The 16895-nt window shown below is 40.7% G+C and overlaps 2 protein-coding genes across 2 annotated transcripts; both read right to left on the bottom strand.

Annotated features, from left to right (window-relative positions):
- Nucleotides 1–8: 8 nt before the first annotated feature.
- On the bottom strand, nt 9–11183 carry fam50a (family with sequence similarity 50 member A). Its single transcript, XM_020089507.2, has 13 exons — nt 10890–11183; nt 10584–10668; nt 9812–9911; nt 7762–7901; nt 7338–7411; nt 6448–6514; nt 5977–6038; nt 5741–5817; nt 5258–5312; nt 3412–3460; nt 3227–3297; nt 2681–2791; nt 9–277 (listed from the first exon to the last, which is right to left on the bottom strand). Exons 1-13 carry the CDS (start codon nt 10998–11000, stop codon nt 269–271), a joined length of 1011 nt encoding a protein of 336 aa, XP_019945066.1. The 5' UTR covers nt 11001–11183; the 3' UTR covers nt 9–268.
- A 1877-nt stretch (nt 11184–13060) lies between these two features.
- cav4b (caveolin 4b) lies at nt 13061–15938 on the bottom strand. Its single transcript, XM_020088998.2, has 4 exons — nt 15800–15938; nt 14905–15136; nt 13787–13974; nt 13061–13388 (listed from the first exon to the last, which is right to left on the bottom strand). Exons 2-4 carry the CDS (start codon nt 15133–15135, stop codon nt 13199–13201), a joined length of 609 nt encoding a protein of 202 aa, XP_019944557.2. The 5' UTR covers nt 15136; nt 15800–15938; the 3' UTR covers nt 13061–13198.
- Between the last annotated feature and the right edge of the window lie 957 nt (nt 15939–16895).

Below are 16895 nucleotides of genomic sequence, written 5' to 3'. Positions count from 1 at the left end.
CCAGTCAGTTCAGTCCAGATTGACTTTATTAACCACAGACAATACATGTTGATCGGCTTCGCCCACACAAATGTAGGGTTTTTTTTTCCAGGAAACAATGCATTGGTAAATCAAATACATTTGGGAAAATTAGTATTTCAAAGAGAGTGTAAAGCTGGAATCAAAAGTATCAAATCTTGATAAAGCACAGATGAACTGTGGTGTAACAGAGGAAATAAGAAGGAAATGAAAAACAAAATGTTTCCAGAGAATGGAGAGGGTGGCCGTTTCATCGGATCTGAAAAAGAAACACATTAAGACGTTAAGACTCCACAATTACCAACAAAGTCGAGTCCAAAGTAAATAATGCTATTTGATTGTTGTGAATTCCTCCAACCAATCATCCTCTCTTTTGGAAATCATTTGATCCAGTCTGATGAATGATGCTAATGGATCGCAGGTCTTCTGTTATAACATAGCTACAGAAAACAGAAAGGATTCTCTCCACAACTGTGGGTATCACATATTTATCTGATGCATGAGCCCAAGTTCTGATTAAAGTTGCTGATTGTAGGCCCCAAATTTAATCAAACATTTTGTCAGGAGTCCATGAGTCCTTGCCAGGTTCCTTTTATTAATTACAGACGCAATAACATGTTTATCAGCATGAACGTGGGCTTGTTTCCAAAGAAAACCATTCACTGGCAAGACATATCAATATGTGCATAACAAGGCGTATAAAATATCATGAGCGGTCCAGATCTATCATTTACAGGTGTCATTTTCATTTTCCTCCATAGAATTAAGAACGTTAGCTCCACCTTGACATCTACCTTGGATGTTCTTATTTTTCTTTTAGAACACTTCTTTTCTCAAGAGTTTGAATTTAGTGTCACTTTCACTCTTAACCTGAACAGCTGTTCATCCTCTGTTTCAGAAGGCTCCGTCTTATTTCTACAAGGTCTTGCATTCTTTTCCCCCCACAGGTCACACAAACTTTCAGTGTGATTCCTGGTTTTGGAGAAAATATCACAGCATCATAATAATAAATCCTAATTTGTGAGTTTTCACAGGTCACTGGTCTGATAAAAGAATTTAAATTCGTCAAATCCAGAGAGGTGCTAATTAATAGAGACTCACTACACTACAGGCATCACAGTTAGAACTGAAAGGAAGGGGTGGGCACAGGGGGCGGTGGAACAGGTAGAAGTGAGGCTGAGACATGGCATCCTTGTAGGCCCTGTGGCAGCTGGGCTGGGTGGCAACACAAGACCTTGTATTGATTTCTTCCTTGAGTCCGGAAGAGATGAGTAGTAGAAGAGGAACGCTGCAGTAGCGTGGCAAAAATGTTCCTTAGAACATATCCTAAGCCACTGTCCAAAAGCCCGGGGAGTGGTCATCAAGACTAGAAAAGCACTATATGAACAGATCATTTACCACTTGTTGAAGAAAGTTGCTGTCACTGTCTGCACCAGAATCCTGCAGAGCAGACATCAGCTTTTATCAGGGCAGAAGAGAAGCTGCAGGTGGAATGCTTGGGCTTCCACTGGGCTGCTAGCTTCAGAGAGCAGCAAGTTTCCACATTGCAAGGAAGGTCTTAACATCAAAGTGTTCTTCCCTGGGAAGACTGGGCAGATGAGGCCCACCAGCGAAAGAAGGCTAAATATCATCATTAAATGTTCACAGAATTTAGAAGGCACGGATGGAAGGCCGGCTGCAAACCCATTGAGATGGGCTATATGAGCTTTGCAGGGCAGTCTCAACAAGTCTCAAGCCTTTTTCAGACATGAGCTTCGAGGAATCCACAAAATTGGGAGTTTTCCTTTTGCCTAGAGGGCTGCAGGAGGGAAGAGCCACCAAGACCATTACTAAAGCTGTGCCGTGGTTGTTGTGGATCAAGAGGGCGGATCTGTGGTGTTTGCACTTTACTTGGACACAAGTCGGGGATTGATTAGCTCTGGCAGGGTCCCCCAAGTGAGGGTGACTGATGAACATAGCCCCAAAACACCAAGTCGCACCAACTGGTGTTTCAAGACACTAGCAAGCAAAACACCAGACCTATTTCAATCTCTGGAAAAATAATAAGGGATGTGGGCAAAGATTTAAAAGGTCAGGAATGACAAGGAATCCCTTGAGTTACCCACCTGCTGCTATCTTAAAGACATATCCACAAAGTGTAAACTCAACATTAAACCACACATTTCCCTACAGAGCAACATTATCATTTAGTTGTGTTCACAATTCCGTCCCTTTGGGTTGTTTTGTTGTGCCAACTCCTGAAAGAAACATCTGGCTCTAGCACAGCTAAATGCTCCACTGTGTTCACCCGCTGGTTGATAGGTAGATTGCAGGAAGAGAGAGAAATCACACTCACACAGCAGCCTCATTACACTGCTGTGGTAAGTTCACAAATTAAACGAAGAATTGTGTAAGGATGTTGTGTAAGGACCATGTAACAATGTTTTTTTTTAGTCTTGTGCAACTTACTACCCCAGTTTACTACAATGATTGTAAATTAAACACAGCTGCCTGCCGCTGAAACAAAGTTGATTTACGACAGTAATTTAATTAGAATGAATAATACATTTTAGTTGACTGATTAGATGTTAGACTAGAATAAAAATGCAATCATATGTTTAAGGAGAATTGGTGATTTACTGCTAAACTGAAGCAAGCCAACATTTGGAAATGTGATTCTCACCGTATATTTGTCCCATTTCTTCTCAGGATCATAAGGCTCCCAGCGACTCGCAGGGAAGATGTGCTTGTTCTTCTCATACCAGCTCCTCAGCACGACTTTACCTGCATGAGACTTCAGGCAACAAACAAGACAAAACATGGTCAGCTTTGACAGTCTGGCATAGCCAGGCTTACAACTTTTCTTTTGTGATTTGTACACCACTATTATAAATAGGCTAATTATGTATTGTTATTTATTGAAACTGTAATTTACTGGCAGTTAAAATGATAAAAATATAATTGACTATATAGATTTATTTTTTTTAAATTTTCAATTCAGATTTAAATCTGCTGTAATTTAGAAAAAACATTTAAAAGTGCACAAACTTTCCCAACACAGAAACAGGGCATCCCTTCTCAGATTTCTTTCAGACAAAGTAACGTTAGAACTGACCAAAGTATTGTAATATGCATCTATTGTTCATTTCAGGTTGTTTTACCTTTGATTGATATTTGTTCACATAAAAAAAGATTTTCTTCTGTTCCTGTGGTAAAAGAAAAATCTCACCTCATCTTTCTCGACAGTGGCATCGTTCACAAGTCGAATATCATCATGGACGTCAAAGCTGAAAAGAGGACCTGTGGGAAAATGGGAAAAGGCAGGAACATCATTCCCTGATCTGCACAGTGACTTGGCACAGAATGTAACATCAAGAAACAAACCAAGATGCAAAATGTCAATTGTTCACTGACCAGATTTTCCTCTGGCCTTTGTCACGATGAAGTCGTAAAAACTGTGGTGCTGAAGGAGACAAAGACACAAAGAGACAAAGTGCACCATTCAAATGAATAAAAGTAACCATGACTCCAACCAGGTCAAGTAAAAATAAAACAGAAATCAAGATTTTTTTACGTCTGCCGAGGAGGTTATGTTCTTACCCCTGTTCATTTGTCTGTTAGCAAGATCACACTAAAAACATCAACAGATAATCATGAAACCTGGTGGTAGGACACGCTATGGGCCAGGGAAAAACCCACAACATTTTCTCAGGATCCAGGTCCAATTGGTTTTTTCACTTTTTTAACATTTTTGAGATAGTGTTATTCAATATTTTCAATTACTTCCATTACAATATTAATTCTCCTGCTGCAACCTGCGTGTGTCTCAACAAACAAGTCCAAGACTCTTTAATAATGAACTGAAGCACATCAAGGGTGCAGGGCTTAACACTTGAAAGAGAAGTGAACCAGATCAACAGCAACAGTGAAGCAACACTTCTGCTGTGGTTTTCATATGTGCGTCATTCATCAACAAACAAAATAGCTGGCTTGCTAAACTTAAATATTTTCCAAGAATGGATGCCAACACAAAAGGAGTTGACAGATGTGTGAGTTAAAAGGACCGGCAGTATTAGTCTTCTGGGCTCCTGTTACATACAGATCTGTAAATGATCTTCTATTCTGATTTTCCGTTTGCTGTGACAGCATTTCTCACTATTTTCACAGTTTTTAAAAACTCCACTATCTCCATTGTTTTTTAATCAAACAATAATGATTTATCATCCGATGTAGTTGGATTCAAAATAGTTAAAAAGAGATCCACCTCAATCAGTAGTGAAAATAGTGATAATATTTAAATATATGACAGTCACAGGGGGCATTTTTTGCTTGGAGTACTTTTACTTTTAATATGGTAAGTAGATTTTATGATAATACTTATTATATATAAAAATGACACAGTGTTATCCACAGAAATATTTAGATCTCTAGTGATTATGGAGGTGCATGCAAGCATGCAAACGAAAATCACAGTCACGCACAACAGATTCCAAGTGACATGCACTAATGAGGGAGAGATAAAGAACTGCTTGCACAACATAACTGCAGCTGAAACTGACAGTCTGACTGTCTGCATGCACAGTAACAACATTATTGACCATTGCCCGAGTGAGCATGAGGCAAATAGTGCTGGCCACACCAAGTGATCTCTAATATTATCAAGATATGAAACTGTGGCAGGCCAAATTCGATTATGGTCAGTCTAGGTAATTAATGGGAAATACTGAAATCCATTTCATATTTTTAAATGCAGAACTTGATATTGGTATTAGTACTTTTACCTATGTGAAGACCTTTTTAATTTGTGAATGATCAGTAAGATATAACAATACTCATAATAATAATCGCTGTGAAATACCATAAACTGAGATGATATGAAACTGAGATACATTCTAAAACTGTTATCAGATAGTGAAAATCTCATTGTTGCAACCCAGCTGCAGATATATTAGAAAACAAAACAAAAAAAAGAAAAACAACAATAAGTCATACAAAGACACATACCGCACCATGTTATCACCTCAACCAGGTAAGTGACCAGTTGAACTTATTACATTACCAATAATACACAATAATAATCTGTGTTATGTATCAGCTGTAGGTCTCTGGCTGCTATTGAATGAAAGTCACACTCTCTTCAGGGGAAGAAACGCGTCTGTTTTGATCTACTTCTGTGTTACGCAGATAAAAACCTGTTAGAAGTGTAACATGGTGATGACGTTTTCTTGCCACTTCTGTCTTCAAAGCCAACTGTACTTACATGTGGGATTATCAGATCCTCTTTGATGTACATCAGCTGCTCTACTCCAGCAGACCTGCACAGAGGAGAGGAGTCCAGTAAAGATAAACTTTGACAATATGTCAAAATCCACTCACTTCCAAGTGGAAAACTGATGAAATGTTTCCAGTTTGAAGCTTCTGTTTGAGGGACTATTGCAAATCCAAATGATAAAATAAGAAATGACACTGTGGCAGAGCGTGATGCTTAATACTATCTGTCACAGCAGTGTTTAAAAGTAAAGGGGCTGAGGGGAGTGTGTGTATGTTTGTAGTTAATTGTTGTTCATTTTCTCAGTTCCTGGTTGGTCTGATTGGTTTTATGGATTTCCTGCTCTGTCAAATAGCAGGAGGAAGAAATCCCAGAAAGACCTATAGTTATAATGGATTATCAAGTGAACTCTTTCTTTAAAGGAAAGTAATGGTGCCTGTTGACTTGACATTCCTTTCCTTTACACCTTCTCACCTGAGCTCACTGAAGTCCTTCCTGAGGACTTCCAGCGCCCTCTGCAGAAAGTTCTGGATGGTGTTACCCTTCTTCATCTGCAGGAGAAAGACAAACAAGGATGATGGGTTTGTGAACTGTTATGTTCATATAAATTCCCCCGTCATCGATACCTTACACAAACTGTGCATGGCCGTACGGCAAAAAGAGGGCGGCCTGACACGTCCTCATGCACTACTGTTGTATTCATTCTTTACCTTGACTGTCTTACGATGTCCAGAACCATCCCAGTAGCTGAATGTAATCTCAATCTCTTCACCTGATGACACACACACACACACACACACACACACACACACACACACACACACACACACACACACACACACACACACACCATTGTTACACAGAGTGCAGATGAAACGCTATGAAAATTTCACTTTAAGTGTCCAACATGATCACATTTATCAGTATTATGTTTTTATTATGTCAAAACGTGTTGGAAATGTCCATGAAGCACTGATGCACCTGCTGTAATCATTTCATTATTATTATCATAACTGGAAGAGAGACAGTATCTCCCCTGTTCTTGCATCTCTGCATTGGCTACTGATACAGGATCGAACGAATGTGACGCTGCCGCCTGAATGTTTGCATTGAGGTGACAGTGGATGGATACACAACTGAATGTAAGAGAGAACAAATTGTGTGTGTGTCCTGACACTCACTCTTAATCTTCTCCTGTTTGAGCTCCCACTCCTGCCTGAGCTCCTCTCTGAGACGATTCTCCTCCTCCTGAACACAAGAAGCAATTAAAACCAGTGCAGTGAAAATATCAGAGTTCTATGGTTATAGGTAGTCGGGTGGGAGGTGTCTGGGTCTCATAAACTACAGACAGAGACAGTAAGTACACAGTAAAAAACATGGCGGGCTCCACAGAGAGGACCCCCCTCCATGTAAATATAAAGTTTTTAAATATAGAGGGTCTATTCTATGGTAAGGAAAACAACAATTCAAGTTCAGATTACTGAACTTTAGACTTTTTCAGACCCTGTAGAAATCCTGTATGGATTTGTCACGTTGTGTCCGCAGGTCAGTGCTCCTGCAGGGTCTGAGCCACCGTATGAGAAGTGCAACTATCTTAAGTCATCACGGAAATGAAGATCAAGAAGCATATTTGCTTGTCAGAAACTAGAATTAGGCTTGTATGCCTCGGTCAAACAGTGTTGTTTCTGTACATATCATTAGATACTTTTTCCAGATTCATTTAAGGTTACTGTGACCTTTGACCACTGAAATGTGATCACTTTATCTGAAAATCGAAGTCAAGTGACAACCGATCCAAAGCTGAACAAACACCCTCAAGCAGTCTTCACCTTCAAACATGTCACTGTGACCTTGACCTTTGACCACCAAAATCTAACCAGTTCATCCTTAAGTCCAAGTAAATATTTCGACCATGTTTGAAGAAATTCCTGCAAGGCATCCTTGAGATTTGTGTTCACAGGAATGGGATGGACAGACATCACAAAAACATAATGCCTGTGGCCACTGGATGTCCCCGGCGTGGTGGTATAAAGAAAAAGTCTCAAACCAGTGTCACACATATTGACCTCACCTCTCTGTCTCGATCAGGAAGGAAACTTGTGTCCACATCTGGATTTTTCCCCAGTTTCTTCTTAGCTGGAACATCTGAGACAAGAATCAGACAACTATCAGATAAACTCCCAGACTCATTTTTATATCTGTTGATTTAATCTCACAAGCCAGTGTAAAAACTATTAGATTTAATTTAGGAGGGGGGGCATTAATCTTCCTGTTTAACTTTCTTTACACAAATAAATGTATTACCAATAGTCTTACGAATCCTTTCAAATTCAAAGCTGTCTTAATATATATATATATATATATATATATATATATATATATGGATCCACTTCAGACTAATCGTAGCGTATATAAAGGTGAGTGTACAACGTAACAGTAATTTACAAAACACAGGGAAGATTCTCAGTTCTGTGTTTCCAAACATCAATACTTACAATCCTGCTCATCTTCCTCCTCCTCTTCTTCTTCTTCTTCATCTTCTTCTCCTTCTTCATCTTCAGGGTTAAAAGATAAACTGGCTATTTTTCTCTTCTGCTCCTCTTTTCTCTTCTTCTCTTTCTGCTTCTCTAGTTTGCTGCAAAAGAGCAGAAGCATAAATAATGAACTACCACAATAAAGGTTCCAATGAACAGAGGCCCTTTGCAGCTCTAAAGGATGAAAGTGATATTCAGTTTTTGTTGTTGTGGATTTAGAGATTTTTTTACCTCCTACTGGAAAAAGGACATTGAAATGTGACACACAAAGTCAGACTTCCTACTACAAGTACAAAATCTTTTATAATCATATAAAGCTGTGCAGGTGCTCTTACAATCAAGATTTAGACCGCCAAGTTTACACCTCCTTCAGTCCTTTGAGTTAAGCTAACTGTCCCAGCATCCCTTGCAGGTTCTGAGGTGAGAGCCACAGCATCTCCACCAAGTTGTACTGCCAGTGGCCCATCCAGAAGCCAAACATCACGTCAGTCACAATGTGCCAGCCCAGTAATTAGTGTTGGTGTAAGCGCAAGTCAGAGGGGGAGCGAGAACTTCAAGATGGTACAGGACTACCAGGACGTGAATGTGCATCTGTCTGATCCTGCAGGGGTGGATATTCTTATTTACTGTTGGGACATCGCTAAAAATTTAACATAGCTTAGAAAACGTGAATTGATTATGCTCTTCCACTGCATCTTTGCAGAGTCGTCCACCCCTCTATCACGACGCATCTATAAATTGAGAAATTTCCACACCTCTAGCCACAGCCTCGCTGCATAGTGGCTTGGCCTGTGGTGCTCGTGCGAAGCCTGGCTCTCCCTCACTCACTCACGGGGCTGGTGGAGAGGGGCACGCGCTCCGTGTGGCTCTAGCTAATACTCGATAATGTGAGCTCACACATCATTAAAACAACAATTAAGATATTATCGTAGACGATAAATATCGCACAGACCTATGTGAAGCCACAGAAAAGTGTATGTAATTCCCGGTAGTCCAGTAACTTTAGTCAGCCATAAAGTGTGTAACGTGACATAAGCTCAGGTTGCAGTATGTAGTTACTGAGAGGATATTACTTAAAGGGATCAGAGGATACCAAAGAGAGTGAGGCGAGAGATGTATGTAATGCATGCACTGCACCGGGGGCGGGGAGGACAGGGGTCATTGTGGCATTGGATTAGATAATTGATAGGTTGGATTTATTTATTTGGGCCATTGTGGCAAAGATTTTGGTGTGCTGGGCCGCCATGCACAAATGTTTCCAACAGAAACACGGTTTGTCAGTTTAGGAGTGAGTTGCTGCCCCAAGTCAATGAGTTTAAGTATCGTGGATGCTTTTAATGGGTTAGGAGAAGGTGGAGCACAAAAATGACAGGCAGGTCTGTGCAGTATTAGCAGTATAATGTAAGCTTTGTACCGGGCCGTTGAGGTGAAGAAGGAGCTAAACAGAAAAGCAAAGCCTTCGATTTACTGGTTGATCTACATTTCAACCATCACCCATGATCAAGAGCTCTGGGTAGTGACTGAAAGAATGAGTTTCCTCTGTCGGGTGTCTGGGCACAGCCTTAAAGAGGGTGAGGAGTAAAGACTTTCAGAGGAAGCTGAGAGAAGAACCACTGCTCCTTCACAGTGGAAAAAAGAAACAGTTTAGGTGGTTGAGGTCATCTCGTTCGGATGCCTCTTGGGCCTTTGGTTGGAAATTTACTGGTCTTGCCCAACCAGGAGAAGACTCCGGGGTAGACCCAGTACTACACATCCCATCTGGCATGAGAATGCCCTGAGGACAAGCTTGGTTTTTAACTTCTTGTGAACATTCCAAAGTAAAATTCCTTGTTTTTTGTATGTGTAGATGTGATTGCTGCCAAAGAACACTCATCGACCATACTCCAACTATACTACAGTATGTTAAACAGCACTTGTGATTCTCTCAAGAAATTGAGAAGTCTCTCAGAAACTGTACTGGATGTAAGAAAAGGTTTATTAGAAAGTATGCTGGCAGGAAGTAGAAACTCACAGCTGGAGTTCCTTGGACTGCTCCTTCTTGGCCAGCTGTTTCTCTCTCTCCTTCACCAGCGCCTCCTGCTTGGCCTTCATATCATTCAGTGTCACCAGACCTGAGCGAAACATAGGGACACATGCAACTGGTCAAACAAGAGTCACACGGGGAGATCAGTCAACTATTCACAAATGTAGAGCAATATTTGTTTTGCTGTGTATTTCTTTTGCTGCTTTCTTTTAGGTGCAGATGTGTCTCAACATTCATGTGGTCAGTTGAACTAAAGTCCTGACAGGAAATACAAAAACAAAAAACTAGGACAAAAAGAGAGAGAGCCGAGTCGATGCGTCTGCACACGCCGGCGCCATCTTGATTCATATATCCTCACATTAATGTGCAATAACTCATTTCTGTCCGTCCAATTCGATGTCTCATGAGCAATCTGTTCACAGTTTATATAGTGTGTTACGTTTTCTTTTGGTCCCTTGTGACACATGGGGCTCTTAAAAAGTTGCTATATAAATTCTAGTTATTATTATTATTACATTGTATATATTGTGTTTACATTTCATATAATATTTTTACTCCATTTGTATCTTTATATCTCCTTGTATTTATATGGCATGTTAACTTATTTTACTTCGAGTGATATTTTCATTTTGTGCTTGAGACAGACAGACAGCTAATGTCCCCATTGTGGGACTAGTACTGTCTTCTGACTCAGTCCATGTGTTTCTCCAGGTTCTTTGCATGTGGGCTTTGGATGTGTCTCAGGTGGGATGGTACCAACCAACTGTGCTGGACTTGAGCTCTGCCTCCACGGCGTCATAGTGAGCCGAGAACTTCTTATCGATGTTGGACTTGACCATGTTGTCCTGAGAGGAAACAGAGACACACAGGAGGGTGAGTTCAGACAGGAAACAGGAAACTACACCACAATGTCACTGATGATGCTCCATCACAGCAACACTGCATCCTCTGGACCAGGGACCCCTTCACGGACCTCTACACACTACAGTGGTGGATGACAGGGGACAACAGACAGGGGTTGAATGAGTGGGAAACACGTTATGACTCGGGACATTCGTGTAGAGACCTCTGCGATCTTCTGCTTCAGCTGCTCGAGCTGTTCTCTTTCCTTCTCTCGTTTCTTCATCAGCTGCATGGCTCGTCCCGCCTCGCTGGCTGCTCCTTTGTACTGCGCCATGATGACTCTGTGTCCTCAGCGCTCACTCACTCACACAGAGTCTCACAGAGACAGAGACAAAGTCAACACTCAGACTGAGGTTTGTTTCTGCAGAGCGGCTCCACGCACTTCACAACAACAAAAATGGCGACGACCAAGTGCATGCTGGGTAGTTAATGCGCCTTTCACGTTCCCCAGGAAATCACAGCTCCCACGGCAACGACCAAACTGTGGACCGACTTATGTCAATAATTCTGCTGGTGTGAGGTTTGGTTAATGTAGTTCTTTAGTTTATTGTTTTAGTTTATTTTAGTTGAGTTGAGTTTGGTCTAGTTTGGTTTACTTTAGTCGAGGTGAGTTGGGTTAGGTTAGGTTAGATTTAGTTTAGTTTAGTTTAATTTAGTTTAGTTTAGTTTAGTTTAGTTTAGTTTAGTTTAGTTTAGTTTAGTTTAGTTTAGTTTAATTTAGTTTAGTTTAGTTTAGTTTAATTAATTTTTTGTTTATTTAGTTATTTTAGTTGTTTTGTTTGGTTTATTCTTTTAGTTTAGTTTATTTTATTTCTTATTTTATTTTTAGTTTGTTAGTTGCCAAACAAAGACAAGCAACTCATTCCCAAAACCTACAAAAAGAAAATATTAGAAATCTTAATGGATTAATAAATACTGTTATAATACATTTCCAACTAACTTTTACTGAATTACTAATTTCAGCCCTAACACCTATTGATCGACCACATACAGACCAAAGGTATTACTAATCACTAACGATGAATTGTGTTCATCATTACTCAAAATGGCTGCGGTTAAAAGGTTTATTCAAAACAAAACAAAAATCCTCACGGAAATTTGAAAAAAGATTTAATTAATGATACAAGTCTGTCAGAATTACATCTGAAGTCAGTTCAAACATAACAGTAATAGTAATGTTGACAAGAATCATTGTTATGAATTATCTTTACATATAGAAAACACATCAAAGAGCAGTAACATTACCAGGTTGCAGAAATTGAAAAACAAAAAAAGACATATGCACATTTAAACTAAATTTTCTCACTCTATCCCACTCACTCCGTCCCGTGTTGTAAGTTAAGTCAAACCTTGAATCTCATTCAAGCTTTGTGTCTCCAATGTCCAGGTCACATCAGGGAGAAGCTGATGATTTAAAGCATCTCTTTAGGCATCTTAGCACAAATTGGTGGTATATACATGAATCTGCTTGTAGGTGAACACCAGTGCCGGCCCTCACACAAAAATAAAAGCAACACTGTGTAACTTTCACTGAGCAACGGCGCCCTCTGTGGTCCAATTCGGTTGGGCTCTGAATATGAGAGATTTAAGGGTTTTCACACAGAGAAAAAACAAAGCCTATCACTGTGTGGGGTGGAACTGAAACACAACTGAATGGTGCATATTACCCATTATTACCCTCTTCTGTCTTTTTAACTGATCTTCAGTTACAGCATTACTCTTGAACTTGATTCTGGAAATGTATTACTTCAGCTACGTACAGATCATACCCACTCACCAAAGTTACATAAGCTGTTTTCAAACATGAATTCTGGAAGATGTCTGCAGAATTGGGTCCAGACTTTCACCAGAGTTGGCCTTTCACTCACAAGCAACAAAGCAAAAGCATCTCCCCCAGAGATCATGTTTTTTTGTTTACAGCACATGTATGTATATGGCATGTGTATGGCCCTGCCATGCCATTTCACTTTTGCATCTGTCACAGGTAAGAATTGTCATCAAAGCACCCACTCACTCGCAGTGAACCCTGTGTAGGATCACCAGCTGTGCTCTCACATGGGCTCCTTTAGACATTCTGCTGAATTTTTTCTTAGGGGCTGGAAGGAGAAAAACTAAGTCTGGAGGCTCTCAATCAGACATTTGCATTCTCAAATACAGCTCCTCTGCAGAACATCCAGAGGTTCACCGGACTTCATTGCATAACTCAAAGCAGCTGTAGAAAAAGCACAGGTGTTCAGGGGGAAGCTTCTAGTTTAATGTAAAAAAAAACTTGCATAGTGTTGCTTTATAAAAAAAGGGGACCTCTTGAGTGAGAATGCACTCAATGCCTGAGTCCAAATCTGAGTCATCAGTGTTCACATCCATGTCAAGTTATGACTACAGAAAACCAGGACTCAAGTCAGACTTGAGTCTGAGTCCTATACTCAATGATGCTGTAACTCAGTCACTCACTTATCACCTGCTGGCCACGTCTTACACTGGTGCAGCCTCTTTGTCCCTCATTTGAGGCCAGTCTTTGTTGGACAGTGAAATGGCAATCTGACTGCAGCAGAGGGCGAGAGACGCACAAAAGGGGGAGATGAAAACATTCACAGAAAACATGCACAAGGACCGCAGGCATGGAAGGAAGGTGTAGCTCAGCTGTATGCAGGGCACCACAAACCTGCAGGGGGAGAGAGAGAGAGAGAGAGGAAATCAGTCAAACTGTCTCTCTGTCAGGGGGGAAAATAGATGCTATTTTGTAAAATTGTTATAAAGGAAATCATAGTGAAGTCAAAGGTATAGGTGTTGTAGCTGCTGTTTCTGAACTTTAAGTAGAGTGTATAAATGTGTGTGTGTGTACGCGTGCATGTGTGTGAGAGAGGGAGAGATGCTGACACCAAGCGTGAAAAGAATTATGTATGTTATTGACATGTTGTACAGTAGATTCAGGAATGCTGCCTCTGTATTGGATCTCTTCTCCTCTACAGGCAAGACAAGGACGTATTTGATGGATGCTGGTGCTTAAACAAATCCAATCATAGTCTGAGGGACTGATGTTTTATTTTCACCCCAGCGTACCACACGTGCAGACAAGCCAGAATGGCCAGGAAGACTCCACAGAGGAAAGCGAAGGGCACGGCGAGCAGCAAGGTAAGGCAACGGTACGTCCAGGTGCGAGCCCTCTCAAAGCCGGTGATGCTGTAAAACCACACCTGGTCTATGCTGTGAGGTGAAGCAGGCTCTGCCAGCACATCACTCACCTCCACCTGCACAGACAGACAGGGAACAAGACAGTCAAGTGTAGTTATCGAGTAAAAGAGGATCTTATTTTACACATTCATCCGATGTGGGAAAAACTAATGTCTGTCATACCATCATTATGCAGAATACGTTTTTGACCATGCAACACTTTACACCATCAAGACAAGACAAAAGTTAATATTATTTTATGTATCATCATATATCAAATCCGGTATATTAAATCTAATACAAAGCAACGGAGACGAAGAAAGAATAATCTACAATGGAAGAAGATCACAGTCACATAAAAATATTCCATCCCCAACTCTTAGTACTGGATGTTTGTGTGTGTGTGTGTGTGAGTGAGTGTTCTGCAACGCAAGTTCATTATTTTGATTTGGGGATTTAGTTTTCTCTAAAATCTACTTGTGCTTCAGGGATTAAAAGGAAACTAAGTGTGAGCTTTAGTGTGGATATCACTTTAAACACAATCAGCTAATACACATCTGAGCTCTGAGTAGAGAGAATTTGTTTTTCTACAGGATTTGTATTGTATTTTCTTGTCTTTTCATATGTTTTGTATCTTACTTTAAAAATGCTTTTCTAATTACAGTTATCAGGGAAAATGTAGTGCACTAAAGTAGCTCAACATTGCATTGAAGTGATTCACTTCCAGGTCTTAAATTTGTCCCAAATGTTGTAGCGATGTTAAAATGGACAATGGACTTTGTCTGGGACTTTAGATAAAAACACATTTTAATTCCAGCTGGATGAAGGAAGATGGGACGTATGGAGGAATTCATTGTGAAATACACACTGATGCAAAATATCATATACAAAAGGAGGAACAGAGTCTAGGAGTTTTTAAAAGAGCACAGCAGCTTCTATCAATGAGAGTCAATGGAGGAAGTGTAAAATCAAACAGATTCAAAGATCCCACTGATATATAAAACAACCTGTAGGTGCTTGTTGATGCCATAAGGGTCCCTGCTGACAGGACGGGTGGGTGTGGGTGTATCAGGGGCCGTGGGAGGGGTCGGAGGCCTGGGCGCCGGAGTCGGGGCATTGGATGCAAACTCTGGAGGAGGAGGAGGAGGAGGGGGGCTCATCTGTTCTACTCCACCATCATCTTCATCACTGTCATCGATCTTACACTCCACCAGACAGTCGTCGCTCACCATCATCATCCTCAGAGTGCAGGAGGAAGCACATGCATGAAGATAGACATGGACATAGGCAGTCAAATAAACTGCCTCCCCTGATCTGGCTTTTACTTTATCAGCTGCAGACTGTAATACCAATGCACGCACACACTAACACACACACACACACACACACACACACACACAATATGCAGACTGGAGGCGTGTGGAGTGTAACAGCAAGCTGAGCACTGGCTCTACCACCTGTTCTTTAGCCCTAAAAAAGAAGCCATACCAAAATCTGTAAATAGCCACTGATCATTTTAGAATTACAAGTCAAAAATGAAACATAGAAAGTGTAGACGTTCTGTCATGGTTATTATGTGTGTTTTTTTCTATAGAGAATAAAGCCGTTAATTACTTTATACAATTTGCTGAATCAGGATGGGGACTTTCCCAGAAAAAAAAAAAAAACCTATAAGAATTCAATCACCAATGATGGATGCAATCCTGCCTTGGAGTAAGACAGTTGAATGAATCCCTCAACATTTGATTGAAAATCCTTTAATCATCTTGTATATGTTTCCGATTTACAGTTTGTATGAAACAGGTGCTGCAGGGAGCAATCCACAGGCATGTAGAGAAATCCTGGCAGCAGAATCATGCATGGGTGATCAACAGCAGAGGTGGTCGGCCATGTGTAACTTACCTTAGTCAAAGTGCTATCTTAATCCTGTATCGCTGACAGAGAGATGAGGCCCTGCAGAGAGTGCTAATCTAAAATGTCAATGAGATCAGCTCAGCCGCTTAATCACAATGTCCCTCTGAGCTGATTTGGCAAAGGAGAATTCATACAGAGGCGTGCACACACACACACACACACACACACACATAGACAAACGCACACACACTAACAGTATTTGACACTGACTTAGAGAGGCGGGAGTGCTAATTTGGGGCAGTGTCTCTTATTTGTGTGTGTGTGTGTGTGTGTGTGTGTGTGTGTGTGCACGCGCGTGTGTGTGTAGCTGGGGGCTTTCGAAGGGGTTATTTTAGGAGGGGGAGTGGATGGGTCTCAAGGATCACATTACAGCACTGGGGTGCTGTCTTAAAACAGAAACTGAAACAATGACAGACACACACAAACCAATCTAAATTCATAAGTGTTGATTACTTTTCATTTTTCAAAGTGACGGAGCAGAATCCAGCAGTGGCTGATCCAAATAATTTCATGGTGTTATGGGTGGTGTGGGAGGACGGGTTTGTCAGGCAGTGAGTTATCTGTCTCCCTCTCATTCTGTCTGCTGCTACACGATGCAGAATTGCAGCAACAACAATCGATGTATAATACGATCACTTTATTTGGAGCACACTCAATAAACATGGATCATGGCTTGAATATTTCCATTCTGAGGATGTAGAGTACTGATGTTGATTAAATAGCAGTGCCGTTTATTGATTTCCCTAACTCTCTGAGGGTCAATCCAAGGCTCCCATCATGTGATCTTTTTAAAGATAACTGTTTACTGAGTGTTCTCCACAATACAGTCTTACAGCACAACAAGCATTTTTAAACATGATCTTCTGTTTAAAATTTGGGTATAAAATATTTTGGGGCACGCTCAATAAAGCACACGTCATATTTAGATCATGGCTAAGATATGTGCAGCCTGAGAATGCTGGCTGTTAGTATGCAGGCCTGTGTTCAGATCTTCCATAATGTTATTTCAAATATTTTATTTTTCTAAAAATAATCTATTTCAAGAGTCTGATGCTGCAGTTTTACAGCTATATGCACAATAATG

Source organism: Paralichthys olivaceus, chromosome 6 (assembly GCF_024713975.1).
Source record: "Paralichthys olivaceus isolate ysfri-2021 chromosome 6, ASM2471397v2, whole genome shotgun sequence".
NCBI classification, from domain to species: Eukaryota; Metazoa; Chordata; class Actinopteri; order Pleuronectiformes; family Paralichthyidae; genus Paralichthys; species Paralichthys olivaceus.
Note: the sequence above shows the minus strand (reverse complement) of the source record. Positions and strands in the feature narration are given on the sequence as shown.